The sequence below is a fragment of the Anolis sagrei genome, chromosome 3, assembly GCF_037176765.1.
Source record: "Anolis sagrei isolate rAnoSag1 chromosome 3, rAnoSag1.mat, whole genome shotgun sequence".
NCBI lineage: Eukaryota > Metazoa > Chordata > Lepidosauria > Squamata > Dactyloidae > Anolis > Anolis sagrei.
The window spans coordinates 40,367,460-40,393,208 of record NC_090023.1 but is presented as its reverse complement, the minus strand read 5'-3'; the positions used below and the strand labels follow the sequence as shown (position 1 = coordinate 40,393,208).

General features: G+C 40.1%; 1 protein-coding gene across 2 annotated transcripts in view; it reads left to right on the top strand.

The window, feature by feature from the left end:
* Nucleotides 1-25,749, top strand: part of GRAMD1C (GRAM domain containing 1C) — an 82,541-nt gene that overhangs the window by 43,470 nt on the left and 13,322 nt on the right. For both annotated transcript variants that reach the window (XM_060770773.2, XM_060770774.2), the window contains 6 exons: nucleotides 7,160-7,278; nucleotides 10,551-10,674; nucleotides 15,794-15,965; nucleotides 19,404-19,547; nucleotides 22,646-22,764; nucleotides 24,981-25,123. In XM_060770773.2, the coding sequence (XP_060626756.2) occupies nucleotides 7,160-7,278; nucleotides 10,551-10,674; nucleotides 15,794-15,965; nucleotides 19,404-19,547; nucleotides 22,646-22,764; nucleotides 24,981-25,123 (821 nt within the window). The remainder of the gene's footprint in view (nucleotides 1-7,159; nucleotides 7,279-10,550; nucleotides 10,675-15,793; nucleotides 15,966-19,403; nucleotides 19,548-22,645; nucleotides 22,765-24,980; nucleotides 25,124-25,749) is intronic.

Sequence of the window (25,749 nt, the reverse complement as noted above, 5' to 3'; positions counted from 1 at the left end):
TTCTACTTTTCAGTCAACCAAAAATTCCTCTGTCTGTCTTTCCATCTCTCACCATCGAAGATGTTCATTCTTGACTAGTTCATCTTCATGGGTAGAGATGAATAATTCTTCACGCTGCAGGAGAAAAGTAATATTCCACTATATCGTAGTGATAATCTTGAACCTTTCTCTTGCCTGTAATCATCCCAAAGTGTGGTGAAGATGTGGAAAAAAAGATGTCTGGAGCCTAATTTATATACAGAAATCATGTATTTTTATTTATTTTTATTTTGTGTCATTTATACCTTGCCTTTTTCCTAATAAGAAGCATAAGGTGACTCATAATATAAATTGTTTTGCCAGTTTCTTCCTCTAAAATGTAGACTATAGTACCTAGTATGTGCTGGCAGACTCCCATCCAAGAGTCACTTAAGGTTGGCGCTTCTTCGCGTCTGAGGTTAAATGGGATCGGTTGCCTTTAGGGTAGTTAGGCCCCTCCAGTGGTGTTACAAATGAAGTATTAATTGTAGCCTTGATCATTTGGCTGTCTGTAATTACTATAAATGAATATGATTAGGATGGAAGTCAAGATTGAGGAGTTGACAAAAGAACGTTGATGTTTCTCTAATTGTCTAATTGCCAATCACCTACAGGGATGAGATTCAGAACCTGTGCTCTGCAGAAAAGCTGGTTGTGTGTATTTTAGATAGACAGACAGACAGAGAGACAGATAGATTTTGTATGGATTCTGTGATCCTGCATGCAAAGAAAAGTGCTTTCTTGCATTTCTGACTAAAAGTGGTCAGTACTTAAAGGAAGCTGTATTCCATAGTCATGTTCTTGGAATTTGTAACTTAGGAATTGGGGAACGCACAATAGTACATTAAAAAACCCAAGATTGGCAAATAGAGGGAGAAAAGGTGGAGGGAGTGACAGACTTTGTATATCTAGATGTGAAAATTAATGCAGACGAAGACTGCAGCCAGGAAATCAGAAGACATTTACTTCTTGGGAGGACACCAATGACCAATCTCAATAAAATAGTAAAGAGTAAAGACATCATGCTGGCAACAAAGATCCACGTAGTCAAATCAGTGGTATTTCCCGTAGTAACCTATGGATATAAGAACTGGACCATAGAAAGGCTGAGCGAAGGAAGATAGATGTTTTTGAACTGTGGTGCTAGAGGAAAATTCTGAGAGTGCCCTGGACCACAAAAAGATCCAGCCAGTCCATAATCCAGGAAATAATATCCGACTGCTCACTGGAGGGAAGGATATTAGAGGCAAAGATTAAGTACTTTGGCCACATAATGAGAAGACAAGAAAGCTTGGAGAATGATGCTGGGGGAAATGGAAGGAAAAAGGAAGAGGAGTCGACCAAGGGCAAGATGGATGGATGGTATCCTGGCTTGTCCTTGAAGGAACTGGGGGTGGCGATGGCCAACTGGTAGCTCTGGCATGGGCTGGTCCATGAGGTCACAAAGAGTCAGAAGCAACTGAACAAATAAACCACAATAAAACAAACAATAGTATAGCTGATGGCAAAATACTTTATGTCCTATGAGATCTTCTCAGGAAAAATAAATCTTAAAACCTGTTGTTCACGTCTTCATCATTTGACTTAGTCCTAGCTTTCTTGCCTTCTAGCAGGAATCAGGTTGTACCTGAACATCATGTCAATTCTTTCAATGGAGATAGCTGAAAGTAAGTATTGCCAGTTTCCCAACAATGGGACGAGGAAATGCCCTAGTATTAATTATAAGGGAGGGTTGTCAAAAATCTTGCTAGCCAAATGGTTTCTCTTCTTGATAGTATATTTATAGAAATAACAATATTATATAAGACTTACCTTCTGCAGTCTTTCCTGACTAGCAGGCAGTGCCAAATAAATATAGGGTTGGATCCAACATTAATCATGCTCAAAGTATATCCATGGGAAACACTTGACATGTTGAACATGATTAACGTAAGTCTCATTGACTTCATCTGAATAACTGGTTCTTGTATAAGGTCAGGAGCCATCTCATAGCTGACCAATATGTGTAACCTTCCTCATTCAGATTCTGGAGTAATTAATGTTATCCATCAACTTGACAAGTGTCTGGGAATGAAATGGTACTCCTATTGCATCCCCAACTACAGATATCCACGCAGAGATTATAGAAATTAGCAAGGATAGGTATTCTTTTTTTTTATGTCAGGAGCGACTTGAGAAACTTCAAGTCGCTTCTGGTGTGAGAAAATTGGCCATCTGCAAGGACATTGCCCAGGGGATGCTCTGATGTTTTACCATCCTGCAGGAGGCTTCTCTCATGTCCCTGCATGAGAAGCTGGGGCTGACAGATGGGAGCTCCCCCCGCTCTCCCGATTCAAACTGCCAACCTTTCAGTCAGCAGTCCTGCTGGCACGGGTTTAACTCATTGCCCCATTGGGGGCTGCTAGGTATTCAATTTACCACATGGAAGTTAGGTATGTATGAAGACCTCTGCTCACAGATATTCATATTTTTGTGTGAATCTTCTAGGACAGAACCATGTTATACATGTGATATCAGAAGTATGACTTTGCAGTGCAGTCTGCTTTCTCATATTCTGTTTAGTTTGAATAACTTAAGATATGAATTAAGGCATGTGCTATATAAAAATGGCAAATTACCAGTGCTTCTGACTTTATGTATGATATGGTATGCCACAATGTCAAATCAGCAAGGGATATTTCTATAGTGGTTCTGTTAGCTATTAATACACTAATGCCAATGACTTTAAACACCAAGCCCTAAACGTGCAATGGGGGTGCACCGAAGAGTCTTGGTTTGCTGCAATATTGTGGCACTTGTTTATTTTGTGTTTAGAAACATGCTTTGTCCTGTAAATACTACCAGGTGGCTATGCCAAAAACATCCTGGATGTTTAATATAATCAGCACAGCAAACATGACCGGCTCATAAAACATGACAGTGGCCCACAGTTAAAGCATCAGAAACGAAAAATATATTTCACTTCTTCACTTCACTTCACTTTATTTCTTAATTAGTCGCTCTCCACCAAGGTGCTCCAAGCAACTTACAATCTAAAATAGCATGTATACAATCTAAAAACATTCAGCATAAAAACATTCAACAGTGACTATTTGGCAAATTAGATCTGATTACTTAAATACACAACCAAACAGCCAGGTCTTGAGTGCCTTTACAAAAGGTTGCAACTCCGACATTGCTCTAATGTATGGAGGCAATGAGTTCCACAGAATTGGAACATAGGTCGAAAAAGCTCTACGCCTTGTAGCTTCCAGGTGTACCTCCCTAGGGCCCGGTATGTATAGGAGATTTTCCTGGGTGGATAGAAGTGACCACTGATGGAGAAAAGGAATATTTGCAAGTAAATACTCTGGAATCTGTATGTGAATTGACCAGATTTACTGAGAAATCATTCAACATGAAGGAAAAATAAAAGCATGTTTTAATATGCTTCTTATAACAGAAAAAACAAGGGTGTTGTTTTTCAGAAGAGGGTAATAATTTAAGCTTATGAGTTACGGTATATGTCAATCCGAAATTAATTTCCAAAGAGGCAGCCCTCTTGAAATTAAGCACTCTTTATTTCTTTGAGCTAAGAGATGCTCCAAAGCTTGTTTTCCTTTTAAATGAGTGTATTAAAGGCATACCATATCTTGTAATTTATTTACAAAAGCATATTGGAAGCAAATGGAGTGCTATATAATTGGGAGCAAATCTGCCAATGCTGCATCTAGGATTCATTAAGAGACTTTCGATTTCTATGCTTGATCGAATCACCGTCCTAAGCTCTGTTTGTTGTCTCTTAGGTCCTTATTCTATTCAAAGCTACTTTCATACTTTCTCATTATCTCATCCCTTATTTATTGCTGATTTTATAATGAAACTCAAGATAGTATTGATGCAGTTTTGAGGGGCTCAAATTACCCACAGAAGCACTTTCTCTCAAGTTATTCTCCATGCATTATTATCTTCAGAAGGACATCTTTCTTTGAGTAGCATCAGCAGGAGAAATATGCGCTTTATTTTTTCTTACTGATGAATTTTTATGCCTCGGCTTTTATAATTGTATGATTTCTGCCTTGACTTGACCCTGTAAACTTAATAAGATCTTGGCATCCCTTATAAATGAAGGATAGTTTATAATTTAAATAAATAAATGGTTTTCCATCCAGTCACTTTCTAAGATCCAGACCTTTTAAGATGCAGAAAGGTTGCTGTGCCATATTATATGACTTCAGATTATGTATTTAATTCTCTGTGGTTTTATATTTTTACATACTAGGTTATTCAGTCCAGATACTGAATAATAGGAAAAGCTTTAGTTCCTTAAATATAAACATTTATTAACCTAAATGATTTTTTTATCGTGTCAGGAGCGACTTGAGCAACTGCAAGTCGCTTCTGGTATGAGAGAATTAGCCGTCTGCAAGGACGTTGTCAAGGGGGCGCCCGGATGATTTGAGTTTTTTTTATCATCCTTAGGGGAGGCTTCTCTCATGTCCCCGCATGAGGAGCTGGAGCTGATAGAGGGAGCTCATTCGCCTCTCCCCGGATTCGAACCTGCGACCTGTCAGTCTTCAGTCCTGCCGGCACAGGGGTTTAACCCACTGCGCCACTGGGGGCTCCATCTAAATGATTAGATTGCTGTTTTATTTATTTTTTAATACATAGTAACCCATAAGGTACAGATAACCAGTTTCACAGTAATATTGTGCCTAATGTCCTTTGGCTGAAATCCCCATACTTTATGGCAGTGTTTCTCAAACTCTGCTCCTCCAGATGTTTTGGGCTTCAGCTCCCACAATTCTGAACAGCTGGTAAACTGGCTGGGATTTCTAGGAGCTGAAGTCCAAAACAACTGGAGGAGCACAGTTTGAGAAACACTGCTTTATGGGAATTCTTTAGCTATCTATAAAATAGTTTCCCCTGATCAACTTGATTTATAGCTCATCAATAGTGTTCTGTGGCTATAGTAAAAAATATATTTGGGGGATAATAGGAAACGGTTTCTCTGAGATACATTTATTAGTTACATGTTCTCGAAATACATAAACTTTTTATCACCAAGTAGAATTTTTGGTAGAATCCCTGGTTACGCAGCAGGTTAAACCGCTGAACTGCTGAACTTGCTGATCAAAAGGTTGGCAGTTCTAATCCGGGAAGCAGGATTAGAATCCCGCTGTTAAGACCAGCTTCTGCCAGCCTAGCAGTTCGAAAACATGAGTACAAATATGAGTACAGTCATGCCGGCCACATGATCTTGGAGGTGTCTACGGACAACACCAGGAGATGAGCACCACCCTCCAGAATTAGACACAACTAGACTTTATGCCAGGGGAAACCTTTACCTTTACCTTTACCTTTTAGCATTTTTGGTATTCCAGGAATCATTTAATTAGAAGTCAATTCACTCAAGTTTGCTTAACTGGTCGGTTTAACAAATCAGATTTTCTTTTACATTATCCTTATATACCAGGAATTTGTCAAAATGAAAAAGGACCCTGCTTTATTCCTCATCAAAGATGCATGGAAAGTGTGTCAGACCTTTTCTGCTTGCACTCATAACTTTATACTATGTTTAGCATGACTTTATACTATGTTTAGCATTATGTAGCTTAGTAGTCATACTTTGTGAATTAGGGTCAATGTTAGTCAGAAACATTCAAACTGTTTCTGGTGTATGCTGGTAACTACCAACAAAGGGAATATTTTTCTGAGTATGTGAGCATTGTCAACATCTTATACGCACTGCTTAACTCTAATAGAATATGTAATATTTATGCATCCTTTGCAAAAATAGGTGTGTGAAGATATTTCTTTTGCAAGATAATAAATAACAAAGAATATGTTTAGTGGTTAGTACCCAAGACAGAGTCAACATGTGATCTGAGATCTTTTAAACAGAGGTACTATTGGCTTGGAGCCCCCGGTGGCGCAGCAGGTTAAACCGCTGAGCTGCTGAACTTGCTGACCAAAAGGCCAGCAATTCAGATCCGGGGAGTGGGCTGGGCTCCCTCTGTTAGGTCCAGCTTCTGCCAACCTAGTAGTTTCAAAACATGCAAATGTGAGTACATCAATAGGTACCGGTTCTGTGGTAAGGCAACAGTGCTCCATGTGCTCCATGGGGTCATGCTGGCCACGTGACCTTGGAGGTGTCTACTGACAACACTGGCTCTTTGACTTAGAAATAGAGATGAGTACCGGCCCCCAGAATCAGACACGACTAGCCTTAATGTCAAAGAGAAACTTTTACTTGACCTTACTATTGGCTTGGTGACCTGTATCGGGGGTGGGAGTTCTATTTTGCCTTCGCCAAAAGTGGGGTGTGACTATTATGCGGTGGCGATTATTGTGCGAAGAAATATGGTATTTAGCAATAACTAGTTAACAATATTTTACAATAGCTGCTACAGAATGAATAGCTGTTCCCCCTTTCCTTCTCCATAGTAGGCTAGTAGAATGAAGGCACTGGAGAACCAAGGCTTTTTGTATATAAAGTGTGAACTGTATTCATTTCCGCTACTCAACTAATTATTGGTACACAAAGAGGTCTGTAATTCAAAGTCTACATTTTTTGCATCAGGCAGCAGTTGGTGAATCTCCCACCCCCATATTGCTTTTCTTCACATGCTATTTTGTATTTATCCTAAGACTAGGGCCCCTTTAGCAACCCAGTGGAGAAACTACTTGACCTGAAGACAGCTGTCGAAGAAGGATTGCAGCATTGTTGTACAACTGATGTCAGTGGAGAGGGCACAGCTGTTCACAGTAGTGAAAGTGGCTTGGGTTTTTTTATTTCAAGAATTGGGGAGGGGGCAAAATTGTAGTGACCTTGGATTCCAATAGCTATATGTAAGAAAGACTGGCTTCGGAGTACGGCTTACAGTTAATGCAAAGTTTCTTCACCTATGAGCCTTTTACATTGGTTGATTGTTCAAATTGAAAGATTTCTGTCACAATTAATTTCATGTGTCATTTTCATTTAGAGATACCAGTTGAGTATTGTGAAACACAGACTGCTAATACTAATGCGCCATCAGGGACTCTTCAGTTTAATAGGAGGATTTGTTACTGCCATTTATACAGTGTCTGAATTTAGAAGAAAAAAGATCTACTATCAATGTGATCAAATGCTACCTAATTTTTGCTTTCTGCTTTCCAGAAACTAACGAAACAGGAATTTTGGCAGCTTGTGCAGCAAAGCTATGGTTCTGAGCTGGGTTTGAACACAGAAGAGATGGAAAACATTTACTTGGCATCTGAGGAGAATGAACTATCAAGGTAAGAAGATAATGTAAATTACTACCATTTACTGGTGGCCAATTTTATGTGAATTATTTGAATAGTTGCCTATAAGACTTTAGTTTGGGTGGTTTGTAGATTATAGTTGTTTTCTTTGCAAGATCATCTTCCTCACAAAGGTGAGAATGAAGTACAACTTCTCCTACCGACATATCCAAACACATAATTGTTCATGAGTTAATAGATTTACCACTTGCTTATGCAGAAAAACTTGTACCCGTAGTGGCATTGGTAGCATTCCTTGCTCAGTCAGTAAAGATTAAATGTTCCTTATTTGGTATGTCTTACCCAAACACATTCAAAAGTATGTATGGCATGGTTGTGTTGCTACTGCTAGGCAAACCAGGCACATAACTGAGTGTTGCATGGAATTAAGAACACTTAAAATGCTTTCAAGGTTGTTACAGGTGGAGAAGCTTTTTTTGCTAGTTTGGAATTAGAAAAGCCAGTTGATAAACATGCAGTGAAAGATGTTTTCTCACTACATTTTGAATATACTCCATGTCCTTGTCAAAGGTATCATTTTCAGTTTTGGGGAGACTTCCTAATATCAGACGTTATGATGGTTAGTCTTATGAGTTTTTTTTAATCTACCCTTTGGTCATGTTTGCATGTGAAGAAAAGTTTACCTTTTCACTGCTCACTGCCAACGGAAGCAGATCATGTTCCCAAGTTCATTGAGCAGTAAGAGATGTTTTAGATCATCATTATTTGAATGGAAAAGACTATGTTGAAATGAGTGGGCATGGTTTCATCTCCTACCAGTGTTATATTCTGGTGTGGTCATAACATAATTGCTTATGTTATGTTATGCATAATTGCTAGCACACACCCTGTCCATCTTCTGCAAAGATTTAAAGACATGGCTGTTCTGCTTTGCCTTTGACTAGACAATCCCCAAGATAGCTTGGCCCCAACTAGGACCCAAAATCTTGTCCTTGCACTTTACTATTGTTCTGCACTTAAATTTACAATGCTCTATTCTTATACTGCCCTCTATCTCCACTGTTGCCATATGATCTATGCACTTTATCCATCACAATTGTTTTTGCACCAGTCCACCCACCCGTACCTAGAACATGATTGTTATTGCAGAGCTCATTGGTTGTTGGTTGATATTTGCTTTTATATTTGTGTTATAATACTGTTGTTGTTTTTTCTATTTTATGTTACCATTATATATTTTAATGTGCTATATTTTAATCATGTTGTTCAGGCTTGTCCCCATGTAAGCTGCCCCGAGTCCCTTTGGGGAGATGAAGGCAGGGTACTAAAATAAAGTTGTTGTTGTTGTTGTTGTTGTTGTAATAGTAGTAGTAGTATTCTTGCACAGCTAGTAGAATCATAGAATCATAGAATCATAGAGTTGGAAGAGACCTCATGGGCCATCCAGTCCAACCCCCTGCCAAGAAGCAGGAATATTGCATTCAAATCACCCCTGACAAATGGCCATCCAGCCTCTGCTTAAAAGCTTCCAAAGAAGGAGCCTCCACCACACTCCGGGGCAGAGAGTTCCACTGCTGAACGGCTCTCACAGTCAGGAAGTTCTTCCTAATGTTCAGATGGAATCTCCTCTCTTGTAGTTTGAAGCCATTGTTCCGCGTCCTAGTCTCCAAGGAAGCAGAAAACAAGCTTGCTCCCTCCTCCCTGTGGCTTCCTCTCACATATTTATACATGGCTATCATATCTCCTCTCAGCCTTCTCTTCTTCAGGCTAAACATGCCCAGTTCCCTAAGCCGCTCCTCATAGGGCTTGTTCTCCAGACCCTTGATCATTTTAGTCGCCCTCCTCTGGACACTTTCCAGCTTGTCAACATCTCTCTTGAATTGTGGTGCCCAGAATTGGACACAATATTCCAGATGTGGTCTAACCAAAGCAGAACAGAGGGGTAGCATTACTTCCTTAGATCTAGACACTATGCTTCTATTGATGCAGGCCAAAATCCCATTGGCTAGGGAGAGTCATGAGGTCCCATACTGTTTCAAGCTTGAACAACATTAGTCTTTTATCGCATTTGCCTTACACTGGAAACTCTAACAAGCTCTTCAAAATACCAGATGTTTTTCAAAAATATGTAGCTTTTATTCCTCCTCCTCCTCATCATCATTTGGATGTTGATCTCTTTTTAATTATTGCCCTCCAGGCCTGGAAACACCTATGACCACCACACCACACAAGAGTCCAGGAATATAATCAAACACATAAAAAGCATATTAAAAAAGCAGGAATAAGAAAGGAAGATATATAATCCAAAAAGGTTTAGCAACAGGTGATAACCAAACAATAATCCAAATGTCTCATAAAGTTCCAGAGGTGACAAAGTCCAAGAACAGCTAGGAATCACAGATACAATATAAGTTCACAAGCAAAAAGGTATAAGTAGTAAAAAATTGAACAGGAGTACATGAACAGGAACATAGGAAACTTCCAGGATATTAAAATCTAAGCCTTGACTTGAAACAAGAACAAGAAAACTCAGGCTTAGCTTCACTCTAACGCAGTGTTGCCTGAACTGCTCTTAAGGTAAACAACTTGTTGTTTAGTAGGTACCCATGAAAGCATTACATCACCCGTGAATTTTCTCCACAACTTTCCCACATAATCTCTCAAGCTGGCGTAATCTATTTTTGGCTCTAATTTGTAAACAAAGACTTTTGTTGATCTTTGTTCATCATAGAAACAGGTGGTTTCTCCTGGGAACACTCCATATCACCCAGATCTTCACTCAATTCCTTATCTGCTGTTGCTGTTTCTGACTCCTCAGACTGGCCTTGAGGCCCTGCATTTTCTGAGCCAGTTTTCTCACAGAGAGAAACATCATTTCCAAGACTGGAGAGCCCATCACTTTGTGCCACAGGAAAGCCCACAATCCTCTCTAAATCATCAGTTAAACCATCAGCATCTGGCTGATGTACAACATTAATTATTTTTGTTGCATGTTATATGGTTTGTCTTAACTGTTTTTGTAGGATAGGTTTGCAGACGTGATCAAAACATTTTACTTAAGCAGCGAAATTGAAATGTTCTTCTTTATGTAACACAGACTGGTTTTCTTTTCTTTTTTTGACAAAGTCTGAAAAGTTGTCTTTTCCTCAGAAATATAGAAAGAGATATGCAATCACCTCATATTAGAATGACCAGATGTTATAGCAGACCATGCTGTGCTAAGAGTTTTGAAATTTCAAAATTTTGTCATTGATGTTAATGAGATAGATGTAAGTTAACCATCGGGCTGTTTCTGTCTCTGACAGGTCTAGCCTTTGCGATGAATCTGGGGAGAAGGAGACACCTAAAGCAGATGGCGTAATCCAAGACACCATTGCTCAGATACTTGAAGCTGAAACAGAATCGCTTAAGGAAAACACATTGAGAGAGGTAAACTGCTCAACTTCTTTCCTGGTATAGTGGAACACATACCTGATGCTGAATTCTTTGTGGGCTTTATTTTTGAAATGGGAAGCCTCTTTTGACATTACCACTTCTAAAACCTACAAAATACATTTCAATGTTCGTGATTTTATTCTTGAACTGACTGCGTTGTGTAGCTTAGTGTTACCTTCTTATGCTTTGTGAGCTGAAGCCAACAACATCTTAGTGAAAGCTAATGAGCAAATCTGGGATTATTTTGAGGTCTGTGCAGGCACCCATCACAGCCTCAACTCTTTGTGATATTTAATTTTATTTTTGTAGTCAGTCTTTGATAGTTTGTTTTTAAAAAGTTGTGTAAGCATTGTCCCATGATGGTGCAGCAGGTTAAACAACTGAGCTGCTGAACTTGCTGACCAAAAGGTTGAAAATTATAATGCAAAGTTTTATCTGAGTTATTGTTATTCTTGGTCGGCGGTTTGAATCCAGGGAGTGGGGTGAGTTCCTGCTGTTAAACCCAGCTTCTGCCAGCCTAGCTGTTCAAAAACATGCAGAGTGTGAGTAGATCAATAGGTACCACTTCTGTGGAAAGGTAACAACACTCCATGGAGTCATGCTGGCTAAATGACCTTGGAGGTGTCTATGGACAACGCTGGCTCTTTGACTTAGAAATGGAGATGAGCACCACCACCACCACCCCCAACACACTTTAGAGGAAACCTTTACCTTAAGCATTGCAAGAATACACTAATACAGTGGTTCTCAAACTAATACAATGGCCTTCAACACCCAGAAATCCCAACAGCTGGGAACCTGGCTGGGATTTCTGAGAGTTGTAGGCTAAAACACCTGGACACCCAGAGGTTGAGAAGAACTGTACCAATATATTCTTCTGTCTATCAGACCCATGGGCCTCAATGTTCTGATAAATCAGTAGGGACAAATTATTGAGAGAGATAGCTGCATTATGCCCAACCTAATCCATTGGGAGTGTTACTGGATCTGGTGCTGCTATGGCCAATTCCTTAGAAAACAAGGCATATGGAAAGCTTTTCTTTATAACGCTTTAGTATTTATGGGAGAATGATATGAATTGCATTCTGATTTATGTGATTTTTGTAAGTGTTTATTGTAGAACAGCTTTCAAGGAGTGTTACATGACTACGATGAAAAGGCATACTTTCGAATCTTCCTTTCTGTGTCTATTCAGAAACAAGTCCATCCGGTTTAAATGAAACTACTTCTATAATTGGTGGATTTTAGGATTTCAGAGGTTTAAATACTAGTTTACTGTTGTTACATTTCAGCAGAGTGGGCTTGGCTAGCCCTTTATAGACTGAAATTAATTCTGTTCATCCACTTTCTATAGCATATCAGGTTTTGTAAACAAATGCTTGCTGATATTATTTACAGGAGAGAATTCATAGCTTACCAAGTTAAAGGAAGGCACAGAAGCAGAAGAATGTCTTCACGATCTGAGGAAACTAAAGTTTTATATTCTAATTATTGTGAGCATATGTGCAATTTAAGCTGAGGTTTGAAAGTGCTTGACATGAAAGCATATTTCTGCTTAACAGATTCCAGGATGCTGATTCCGCAAGTGCTACATCATGTCCCTATCTGCTTTTACTCCCACATTTAGTATGAAATGCCTTTTTCTTGTCATTTTATACTGTTGAAGCTTCTATCGTTACTGATCTGCAGAACTCCCATTATCTTAAAAAATATAGGGACATTCTGTTCAGGGCTTCAATTTAGAATTTCCTAAATCTCAAGTGCTATTCAAAATATGGCAGCAACTTAACTTTGCTTCAGCATCATTTGTAATAAAGAGGATTTTATATAGCACTCCCCCCCCCCCCATATGTTTTCCCAAGCTGTTTTACATGTAAGGTCTCAGTAACCCTTAAAAAGTAGTGTAGACAAATATAATTGCCACTCCATAGTGAGTTGAACCTTTGCCACCTGGCAGATGGGTTTTGAAATCCTTGTTAATGTTGTTGTTATGTGCCTTCAAGACATTTCCAGCTTATGCAATCATAAGGCAAACCTATTGAGTTTTCATGGCAAGATTTTTTTCAGAGAAGGTTTGCCTTTGCTTTCTCCTGAAGCTGAGAGCATGTGATTTATCCAAGGACAGCAAGTGGGTTTCTATGGCTAAGTGTGAGTTTGAACCCAGGTTTCAATAGTCATAGCCTAACACATGGAGCCCCCGGTGGCGCAGTGGGTTAAAACCCTGTGCCAGCAGGACTGAAGACTCCGGGGAGAGTGCAGATGAGCTCCCTCTATCAGCTCCAGCTACTCATGCGGGGGCATGAGAGAAGCCTCCCACAAGGATGATAAAACATCAAAACATCCGGCCGTCCCCTGGGCAATGTCCTTGCAGACGGCCAATTCTCTCACACCAGAGAATTGGCCGTCACCACGTATCAGGAGCAGTTTCTCAAGACGCTCCTGATACGACAAAAAAAAAAAAAAGCCTAACACATCGGGCCAAATTTTAATAGCTGTCCAGCAGTGTAATAAGGTTTATAATTTGTACAGGTTGAATAAGTCTTGTCTGAAATGATTGGAAAATGTTTTGGCTTTCAGATTTTGTGTGTGTTTAGAATACTTGTGTTTGCTTATACTCACATCATGAGATCTCTTTAGAATTCTCAACCTAGAGTTGAGTATATATGGTTTTTAATTTCTTTTTAGTCTTGCTAACAGGCATTCAAGGTGGCCGACAAGTACAGGTTGAATATACCTTATCTGAAATGCTTTGGACCAGAAGTGTTTTAAATTATGGATTTTTGAATGCTTGCATATAAATAGAAATTTTGGAGATGGAACAAAAGCTATACACAAAATACATTTGCACGTCATATACACCTTATACACTTGGCCTGAAGGTAATTTTATACACAATATTTTAATTTTTTTATACATGAAACAAAATTTATTTACTTTGGTTCTTCAGAAAGCAAAGGTGTCACTATGAGCCCTTCCACACAGCTCGATATCCCAGAATATCAAGGCAAATAATCCCACATTATCTGAGTGTGGACTCAGATAGCCCAGTTCAAAGCAGATACTGTGGGATTTTCTGCCTTGATATTCTAGGATATAGGGCTGTGTGGAAAGGCCCTATCTTGGTCATCTGTCGGACAATTTTGGAATATTTTGGATTTTGGAATTCTGGATAAGGGATGCTCAGCCTATATTATCATTTAAATACTGTTTGGATTAACTTGGCTGTTTTAAGTCTGGGAAAATATATGAAAACTGAGGGCCCTTCCACACAGCCCTATATCCTTGAATATAAGGCAGAAAATTCCACAATATCTGCTTCGAACTGGGTTATCTTGAGTCCACACTCAGATAATGTGGGATTTCCTGCCTTGATATTCTGGGATATAGGGCTGTGTGGAAGGGCCCTGAGAATGGACCCAGAGATTGGATTTTTCTCTGCTACTAACCTGGTAACACATTTCTCATAGCTATTGGAAAGACGGATTTATTTATTTACAGTATTTATACACCATCCTTCTCACCCGAATACACAGAATACACACATATGGCAAACATCAAATGCTGATTATACAGTTTAATAGGGACGGACGACACAAACAGACAACATCCATATTAAACCAACTGTTGAGGGTTCCAATCCAGACCAAGATCTCTGTACAGCCATGTATGGGGAATTAGATCTCTATTTACTGTCAAGAGATATGAGTCCCATCAATAAAAGGACTGAATTGATGCTCTGCTGTGTACCATCTGCTGCATCATTTACTAGCAAGAAAACTTATCTTATAATAGTAACATCTATCCAGGTCTCTTGGGGAGACCTGGAACTATACATAGTCCTTGAACAGAACACTCTCTGTTTAGTTCTGGTCCAGTTCCAATTTGTGAGCCATTGGCTGCTGATCCTTTGTGAGTTTCCAGGAAAAAAAGAAATAATCGTAGCTAATGGACAAAAATATGGCACCCGTCCCTGACACACTGAAAATTAAAAAAACAAAAACAAATTACCAATTCCCATATTAGATAACTTGAGAAGAACTTCTTTTGAAAAATATTGGGGTGGGGTGGGAAAAAAGCTTGTCATAGTTTTTAGCTTTTTTGGGTTGCTGTGAGTTTTCCGGGCTGTATGGCCATGTTCCAGAAGCATTATCTCCTGACATTTCACCTGCATCTGTGGCAGGCATCCTCAGAGGTTGCGAGGTCTGTTGGAAACCAGGAAAATGGGATTTATATATCTGTGGAATGTCCAGGTGGAAGAAAGAATTCTTGTCTGTTTAAGGTAGATGTGAATGTTTCAATTGGTCATCTTGATTAGCATTTAATGTCCTAGCAGTTTCAAGGTCTGACTGCTGGGGGAATCCTTTGTTAGGAGGTAATTAACTGTCCCTGATTGTTTCTTGTCTGAATTCCCCTGTTTTTAAGTGTTGTTCTTTATTTACTGTTATGATTCAGAGTTTTTTAAAATACTGGTAGCCAGATTTTGTTCATTTTCATGGTTTCCTCCTTTCTGTTGAAATTGTCCACATGCTTTTGGATTTCAATGGCTTCTCTGTGTAGTCCGACATGGTGGTTGTGAGAGTGGTCCAGCATTTCTGTGTTCACAAATAATATGCTCTGTCCAGGTTGGTTCATCAGGTGCTCTGCTATGGGTGGCTTCTCAGGTTGAAGTAGTCTGCAGTGCCTTTTCGCTCTTTTGTTTGCAAATATATAACAGGAAAAGATGGGGATCAATAAAAAAAAGGAAGTGTGCAAGCCCCATTAAATGAAAGAAAACTGCACAGTGCTGTTGTTTGTGGATGGTATTCTTACATATGGAAATCTATGTATGGGAGAAGGTTTTATAGGCAGTGTACATTTTTAAAGGAAACGGCAACAAAGCACAGAATACTGCACACCTAAAACATGTTTCTTACAGTCTGCTACAGGTAAAGCATGTTTTGACCAAATAAATGCTCATGAGTTCATTCCTGTGCGTTAACGTGCTCTTTGTTTGTCTGTTTCCTTTCCTTCTTCTTGGAAAGATACGAGACTATGAATTTTCATGGTGCAAGATAATAATGAGCAACCACAAAGATTTTTGATGTTACAGCTGCTCTTTATGGCTCTTTTGTAGACAGTAGATCCAGAGGACTCTCCCTATGATAAGCTGGAGAAGAAGAATTCTCAGTTGTCTTCAGAAAGGAAAACAGCTGAGGTAGCGCAACGGAAATGTTCAGTACAATCCTTCGATATAATTGAGAATTTCTCTCAGGAGAAGAGCAGTGCCTCAGAAAGTGATGGAGAAGGTAAGTGGGCTCTGTTTCATAAATACAATCTTCAAAACATGGCTCTGAAAATACCTAAAGCCAAAATTATAATGACCAAGAGCAAAATAAATCCTTAGCTCAGGAGTCATACTATGCCAGCTAAAAGGAAAGTGAATGTCACAGCTGAATGGAGCATTTTTGTTGTTGTGTGCCTTCAAGTTATTTCATGTCACAACCTAAAGTGAACCTATTCTTGAGTTTTCTTGGCAAGATACGTTTGGAGAGGGATTGACTTCCTCTGAGGCTGAGAAAATGTGACTTTCCCAAGTTCACCCAAAGGGTTTCCATGGCTGAGTGGCAATTTACATCCCTGTCTCCAGAGTCCTAGCTCAACCACAATACCGCACTAACTCTGTGTGTGGTGGAATGAAAATCATGCATAATTCATATCTTTACCAATCCACACACTATCTTGCTAGAGAAAGGATATGCCACGCAGATGATCAGTAAAGAATAAGGTATTTACTTTTTGTTATGCAGAGCATCATATATACAGTGATGAGAACAGTTGCATTGACTCACACAATTCCTTTGAGAGAGATTCAAAGAGATTCATTGGGTGTCCGTGTCAAGAATCTTCTTCCATCAGCCAAGAAGCAAAACTACAAAAACTGTCTTGGCAAACTCCTTCACAGAAAACTTAAACATGTAACTGTTGCCAAAACTTCCAAGCTCAGCTAGCTTCTGGGCGTAGTCCAACCAATTAGCTTTGTGGTTGGCATTTTTCTGTTAACACAGTCACCAACTGATTTTTACATGTTCCTACATAGTGGGGCTTTAGAAATCACATTTTCCAAGACCCAGTCAAAGGGCTCTTCCACACAGCCATATAACCCAGAATACCAAGGCAGGAAATCCCAAAATATCTGCTTTCAACTGGAATATATGGCAGTGTGGACTCAGATAACCCAGTTGGAAGCAGATATTGTGGGATTTCCTGCCTTGAAATTCTGGGTTATATGGCTGTGAGGAAGGGCCCTAACTGTTCCAGTTCTAGCCATTACACCTCACTGGCTCTTTCTTCGTACAACCCATCTGTTATCATAAGAAGCATTATTTTATTTGTGCAAAATAACTACAAAATAAGGCAATGCAGTGTTCTATTCCAGGTAATATTAATTTAACCTTGTTCAAACTTTGCCATCTCCCCCAAAGTTCTGTGAGATTCCTTTAAATTTCCACACAGCAGTCTTTCTGCAAGACTGAGCAGTTGCTTGTGATTGATGGGTTAATAGCTATATCTCTAAATTAAAGCCTTCTGTGAAACTTACAAAATGTCATTCTGAATGGGGCGGAAAAGTTCTAAATAAAAGCTTTTGGAGGCATGTGTATTATTTCATTAGGAACAGTCTGACATTTCAAGTTACAGTATTTTCTTTTTGCTAAGATAAAGATCATCTCAAATTCTTCTGTATAGTATTACTGTTTCAGCAATCATTATTTTACAGATACAGTTACATAAGCCCAACATACCAGATGTATTGTAACTCCAATAATCAGTTTTAGAAATAAGGTATTTAAAGAATATTTCCAAATTTTCCTCCCTTGATGTAAAAGCATAACCCAACTGGTTGATTTGCCCCTCTGGAAAACAAAAGGTCTGGTGCTTTGATTTTTTTTATAACCCTCTGTGACAGTAAAAATACTAACACTTTGGTTTGAGAGTTGAACTATGACTTTGGAGACCAGGGTTCAAATACCCACTCAGCCATGGAAATCCACTGGATGACCTTGTGCAAACTGCACTCTCTCAAATTCAGAGGCTGTCAAAGGGAAACCCTCTATGAACAAACCATGGCAAGAAAATCCCATGACTATTAGGGTCACAATCAGTCAGAAATGATCTGAAAGCACACAACAGCCATCACATAATTTTTTCTTATATTTTGAAAAATACTTTTGAGAAATGGAAATTTTTATCTCATTGAAGGCAACACCACTAATACCAGTATGCATATGCACATGTATGTATGTATGTATGTATGTGTGCCATGGTAAATGCAGAAGTGTAGGAGTTCATTTAAGGTGCTTCTGTATTGGACCTTGGGTTGCTGTGAGTTTTCTGGGCTGTATGGCAATGTTCCAGAAGCATTCTCTCTTGACGTTTCGGCCACATCTATGGCAGACATCCTCAGAGGTTGTGAGGTCTGTTGGAAACTAGGTAACTGAGGTTTATGTATCCGTGGAATGTCCAGAATGGGTGAAAGAACTCTCTGCCCCAGAGTGTGGTGGAGGCTCCCTCTTTGGAGGCTTTGAAACAGAGGCTGGATGGCCATCGGTCTGGGGTGCTTTGAATGCAATTTTACTGCTTCTTGGCAGCGAGTTGGACTGAATGGCCCATGACAGTACCATAGCCAGGATTTGATTCGGGGGAGGGGGGCTGAGTTTGATTGCGGGGGGGGGGGGGGGTGAGTCTGAGTGAGAGAGGATCTACCCTAGCAAACCTTTTGTATTGTTATCCTAATACCGCCATACATATGGGATATATTGAGCATGGTGATCAGATCATGATATGAATAAACATAACAGTTTAAGTAATGTACCAGTAAGGCCTTCTTGTGGACCACCCTGAGAATTTCGAGGGGGGGCAAAGCCCCTCAAGCCCCCCCCCCCCCCCCGGCTACGGGCCTGGCCCATGAGGTCTCTTCCAACTCTATGGTTCTATGATTATATTATTCTAATTGGCCAGCTAGATTAGCATTGAATAGCCTTGCAGTTTCAAAGCCTGACTGTTTCCTGCCTATGTGACTCCTTTGTTGGGAGGTGTTAGGTGTTAGTTGCAGGCTTTGAAGCTGCAAGGCTATTCAATGCTAATCAAGCTGTCCAATTGCAACATTCACACTTGCCTCAAGCAGACAAGAGTTCTTTCTCCCACTCTGGATATTATTCCATGGATATATAAACCTCATTTGCCTAGTTTCCAACAGACCTCACAACCTCTGAGGATGCCTGCCATAGATGTGGGCAAAACATCAGGAGAGAATGCTTCTGGAACATGGCTATGCAACCCAGAAAACTCACAGCAACCCAGTGATTCCGGCCATGAAAGCCTTTGACAACACAAATCTAACCTTGCCCTTTGCTATAATGAATTTCAGCCTTAATGGCCTGTCTATCTTTTACATACAGTAGCTTGTAGAATTAAAATCAGAAAATATGGATTCTTCAGATTCTTTTGTTTTCAACTCCTGAATAAGCAGAGGCAATGATGAGTGAATGAAAGAGCTGTAGTCCAAATTAGCCAAAGGGTCAGGGGTTTGACACCTCTGATTTAGAAAGCATGAATCAGGCTGAATTGGGCAACTTGTGGTTCTTCTTGTGTTGCTGGACTGCAGCTCCTACCTACCTTTTGGGGTGATTTACTGTATGATGCATGTTTTATTCTTTTTTTAACCCTTTCATTCTTTCCTTACACAGTTGAAGAAATCATACTAGAGAATGATCTCCATGGAAGACTCTTCATTAATAGAATTTTTCACATTGGTGCAGAAAGGCTGTTTGAAATGCTTTTCACCAATTCCCTTTTCATGCAGAGATATCTCAGCACCAGAAATATAACAGGTAAAATATTATTCTGTACTGCAAACCACCAGTGGATAGCTCTCTGGTCAGTTTTCTTGCGAAATGAACTATGAGACAAAGGTCAGCTTCATAACAAATGACCATGATTTTTGGTGGGTTGCTGTTAGTTTTCCGGATTGTATGGCCATGTTCCAGAAGCATTCTGCCCTGGCATTTTGCCCACATCTATGGCACGCATCCTCAGAAGTTGTGACACCTCACAACCTCTGAGGATGCCTGCCATAGATGTGGGCAAAACATCAGGAGGGGATGCTTCTGGAACACGGCCATACAGCCAGGAAAACTCACAGCCAATCCAGTGATTTTAGCCATGAAAGCCTTCAACAACACATTGACCATGATTTTGTTTTATTTCATAGATATTCAAAGCTGAATGCATAACATTTATAGATGTGTACATAACCACTTTGTTTTTCTTTTTGTGCATGTCAGGCAAAAAGCTGGAGAGTCATAGCTTTGAATTATATTGAAACCAAAGATTCCCAAACAATCCAGAATATGAAATCATGATTCAGCTTAGCTTCCAGAACTTTGGGAACAATTAACTATAGTTCATTTTTGGGTAGAATACAGAGGCATAGCCATATTTGTCTAGAATATCAGAATGCAAAGGGATTGTGTATCACCTTTGAGACTGAGAAAAAAATTGTAGCATAAACCGTAGTAGACTTTGTCTATTCCTTAGATTGATGGAGTGACCTGCTCCTTAGGCAGTGTCCTCTATGGGCAGATTGTCTGAATAGTCATAGACATTCTAAACTTGTTGGTATGATGATGAGATAACAAGTTCAGTTTTAATATGGTCTTTGAGGGACAGGCAGGAGGAAGGATGCTGTCTTGAGGCAGAGTGGATGGGTAACCATAGGAAATGTGGAAGGAGTTCTTGGTATATAGTATAATTCTGGCTGATAACCAGAAAGGAGAAGAGGCAAACTGCACAAGAGCACCCTCATATCCTGGCAAAATACACATAACATGAATTAGACATATCTGAAAGCTACAGTTAACTGTGCTGTCCAGGCTTGTTTCTCACTAGTACCAGATGTATGCAGGTATGTGAAACTCATAAATCTTTTAGCTTTTGAAAGAGAAATTCACTTATTTTATATGACTATTGTTTGGACTCAAGCATATCACTAAATTGTGGCAGATACACCAGGATCGGAAAGCATCATTTTTATGCTAGTTCTTAAACCACTACTTGTTCTAAATCAGCGTTTCTCAACGTGGGGGTCGGGACCTTTGAGGAGGGTCGCGAGGGGGTGTCAGAGGGGTCACCAAAGACCATCAGAAAACACGGTATTTTCTGTTGGTCATAAGGGTCTATGTGGGAAGTTTGACCCGATTCTGTTGTTTGTGGGGTTCAGAATGCTCTTTGATGGTAGGTGAACTATAAATCCCAGCAACTACAACTGCCAAATGTCAAGGTCTATTTTCTGCAAACTCCACCAGTGTTCACATTTGGCCATATTGAGTATCCGTGCTAAGTTTGGTTCAGACCCATCATTGTTTGAGTCCACAGTGCTCTCTGGATGTAGGTGAACTACAACTCCCAAACTTAAGGTCAATGTCCACAAAACCCTTCCATCATTTTCTAGTGGTCATGGGAGTTCTGTGTTCTAAGATTGGTTCAATTCCATCACTGGTGGAGTTCAGAATGCTCTGATTGTAGGTTAACTCTAAATCCCAGCAACCACAACTCCCAAATGACAAAATCACACACACACATACCCCACCAGTATTCAGATTTGGGCTTATTGAGTATTTGTGCCAAATTTGGTCCAATGAAAATACATCCTGAATACCAGATATTTACATTACGATTCCTAACAGTAGCAAAATTACAATTATAAAGTAGCAACAAAAATAATTTTATGGTTGGGGTCACCACAACCTGAGGAACTGTATTAAGGAGTCACGACATTAGGAAGGTTGAGAACCACTTTTCTAAATGCTTACAATTGAAAAGCTGTCGTTAAGGCTATTCCTTTGTCCAGAGGAGTGGTGGTTACACCATGCAGATGGGAATAAACTCATTCTGAACAAAAGAAGTAATGAAAACATATAAACAATCCCAGCCAAAGAGTTGCTTATTTAAGTCAGCCGTGGGCTCTTAACCGTGGGTAGCAGAAGCCATGATTATGTGTAAGCCTCACCAAAGACAACTCCCCACCCTACAAATCAGAAATTGCCAACTTGAAGTAGTTGCACATGGAAATAATATTTTTGCTGAGCAGGCAAACATACTTATCTGGAATGGAGAGTTCTGGAAATCCAGTCAAACATTTGCTAACCTGTATGCCCTTTTTCACACAATTTGAATTGTGATTTTCTAGAATAAGAACTCATTTCATGGTTAGTGCCTCTGACCATTTTCTAAGGAAATTTCAAGCCTCTCTGCTTTCTCTTAAAGCTATTTCCAGTGTAGATGTTAAACCTTGTAGTCCTTTCCAGGAGTAATTATGCAATTTTTCCTCCTTCAGTTCCATCAACTGGCTTGAATTCCTTGACTGTCACTAAAAAGAATGCACCACATCATATTTTCACCTTTTGCAACATGTAGTGAAACATACAAGTGACTTCTTTCTTTAACGCTCTCACCTCTACAATTTTGATAAGCAGCAACATTCTCAATTTGGCATCAATAAAACACATAGGACGGTGGTTCTCAACCTATGGGTCCCCAGTGTTTTGGCCTACAACTCCCAGAAACCCCAGCCAGTTTCCCAGCTGTTAGGATTTCTGGGAGTTGAAGGCCAAAACATCTGGGGACCTACAGGTTGAGAACCACTGCCATAGACCATCATTTGGGGCAGATGTTCCCAACTAGTATGCCATATAATTCCACTTCCAGATTGAAACATATTGAAACCAGTGACTTAAAGCTTATTGTTGTCTATCAGCAATGCCTATATGTTGGGATGGTATTCCAAGATGTCAAGCCCACATGACTTCTAGTTGCTGAGGAGCTGGTAAGGTGGCTGGGATTTCTGGGAACTGAAGTCCAAAACACCTGGAGGAGCACTGGTTGATAACTGTGTAAATTGCTTGAAATGACAAATATGCTTTGTTTCTAGATTTTGTATCAACTCCCTGGAACAGTGAAAGCGGAGGCAATCAACTACGGACCGTGACTTATACTATTGTTTTTAACAGTCCACTTCTTGGAAAGTCCACAGCTGCAACAGAAAAGCAGGTACAGGATTCTATAGCAGGTGTGAACCTCCACCCAAGATCCAGTTGCCACACATCCTTGGCAGCTACACCTGATTGTCCTTTTTGTTTCTCACAATGCAGTGCCTCTTTATTAAGAATACACTCTCAAGGCTACAAGGAGGGTGATTTACCATACTTCCTCCTATTGCAGTTTTAGGCCAATAATCATATAGCAATAACTTTATTCTTATATACCACCACCATCTCCCCAAAGGTACTTGGAACGGCTCACAGACAGCACAAAGTGCTTCAAAACAAACATAAAAGTGAACACAGTATAAAACACAATAAAAAAATGCACATATAAAAAAATGAATTCAGACTCAATCAAGCTGCGATTCTCTAACTGTGGTGGTAAATTACTGGCACCACAGCCGGGCTGTAAACATTGGAATAAAATAAGTGCCAGCGGCAGTAATGGAGAGAGGCCATGGGCCCCTTGGCTGTAGAATTTCCTCCCCAGTGATATCAGATCAGCCCCCTCCTTCCTGGCCTTCAGAAAGAGAGTGAAAATGTGTCTTTGGGGTGAAGCCTTTGGAGAAGTGCAATAGGATTCCCCAGGTCTCGGTGGTGATCATGGGAGCATTTGCACAGTTAAAACTTGTGCACCAGCTGCACCCATACCTTAGGAAGTCTGACTTGGCTACAGTAGTCCATGCTCTGGTTACATCCAATATAGACTATTGCAATGCACTCTAAGTGGGGTTGCCTTTGAAGACTGTTCGGAAGCTTCAAATGGTCAAGTGGGAGGTAGCCAGGTTACTAACAGGAGCAGCGCATTGGGAGCATACAACTCTTCTGTTGCGCCAGCTCCACTGGCTACCAGTTTTCTACCAGACATAATTCAAAGTGCTGACTTTAGCCTATAAAGCCCTAAATAGTTCCGGCCCAGCTTACCTGTCCAAATGTATCTCTCCTTATGAACCATCTAGGACTTTAAGATTGTCTGGGGAGGCCCTGCTCTCACTCCCAAGTCCTTTACAAGTGCGTCTGCCGGGGATGTGAGACAGGGCCTTCTCAGTGGTGGCCCCTCAGCTGTGGAATGCCCTCCCTGGGGATATTCGATCCACCCGCTCCCTCCTGACATTTCGTAAAAAACTCAAAACCTGGTTCTTTGAGCAAGCTTTCGCAAATGCTGCGTAATAGGTAACTATAGAACGGCTTAGATGTTGTAACTGGAAAATGAGTTTAGTAAGAAGACGCTGATGATTTATGTTTTTAATTGTTTTTTGTATGGTTTTATATTATATGCTAAATGTTTTTAAACTGTATTTTATGTCTGCTGGGGCATCAAATTGCTGCCAACTGTAAGCCACCTTGAGTCACCTTTGGGCTGAGAAAGGCGGGATATAAATACTGTAAATAAATAAATAAATTGCTGGCTATTGGAATGGCCCTGGATTGCGATTCTGGATGCAGTGATTTTAATAATGGATGTAATGTTTCTAACCGTTTTAATGTGTTTTAATTTTAATCTTAATTTAAATGTTTATTTTAATTGTATGTTGTTTATAAGGCACTGAATAATTGCCTATGTGTAAAGCTGCCTTGACTCCCCTTCGGGATTGAAAAGGGCGGGGTATAAATATGGTAAATAAATAAATAAATAAATAAATAACTAGCACTTTGAATTGGGACCAGAAACTTATTGGCAGCTGGTGTAACTGCTTTAGTAGGGGCATTGTGTGCTCTCTATAGCTGGCTCTGGTTAGTAGCGTAGCTGCAGATCTTTGGATCAATTGCAGTTTCCAATCCGTCTTCGAAGACAGCACCACATAGAGTGCATTACGGTAATCCAATCTCGATGTAATTAAGACATGGACCACCATAGCCAAGTCTAGCTTCTCGAGGTACAGTCGCAGCTGGCACACAAAATTATCTGTGCAAATGCCCTTCCAGACACTGCCGACACCAGAAGCAGTCTTTAGAAAACAGGACATCAGATTAACTTTTGATTCACTTCCTGGTTATCATTTGGCCTTAAAAGAATATGGACAGGCAACAAAACACTACACTGCCCCCTTTGCCCTCTCAAGGTCATAGAAAAGCGTTTTGAGTTATTAAAAGTGTCAAAATACTTTTATCAAACTTTTGAGACATATTTGGGCCCTTGAGACCCTCAAAAGTGGAATATTTTTTCTTTACAATTTATAGAGCGTCGGAAAGAAGACAAATATTTGTTCTTCCTTCTCATAGGTCCTTCTTAAACGAAGCCACAAAGATCAATCATATCGGATAGATGCGGAGGTGACGACGCATGACGTGCCTTACCATGATTACTTCTACACTGTGTATAGTTACTGTATCACCCCTGTATCCAGTCAGAAATGCAGACTCCGGTGAGCCATTTCATTTTATTATATTAGGAAAATTTGGAGCCCCTGGTGGCACAGTGGGTTAAACCCTTGTGCCGGCAGGACTGAAGACCGACAGGTTGCAGGTTCGAATCCGGGGAGTGCGCAGATAAGCTCCCTCTGTCAGCTCCAGCTGCCCAAGTGGGGACATGAGAGAAGCCTCCCACAAGGATGGTAAAACATCAAAAACATCCGGCTGTCCCGTGGGCAATGTCCTTGCAGATGGCCAGTTCTCTCACACCAGAACCTACTTGCAGTTTTTCAAATTGCTCCAGTTTCTCAAGTTTACTGCCTGAAAATTAGGGAAATTGCAGGCAGTAAAACAGAACCACCCTTAGTATAGGAAACAGGTTCATGTGCACAAATATCGTTTTGTCAAAGTGTGGCTGACCATAAGAATAGAGCAGGAAAATGCAATTTTGGTTCATGCTCTTGATTTGAAAAGAATATATGCATAGAAACAAGCATTTCCTGGATCCTTGACTTTAGTCCCAGCTTTCTTTTCAAACATAAGCGAGGTTTTCCCATTGGTCTTTTCAGGAGAAATCTTTCCCTACCTGCAATTAACTGCGTGATCTATAACAGCCTTCCAAAGTCAGTGGGTGTGCACA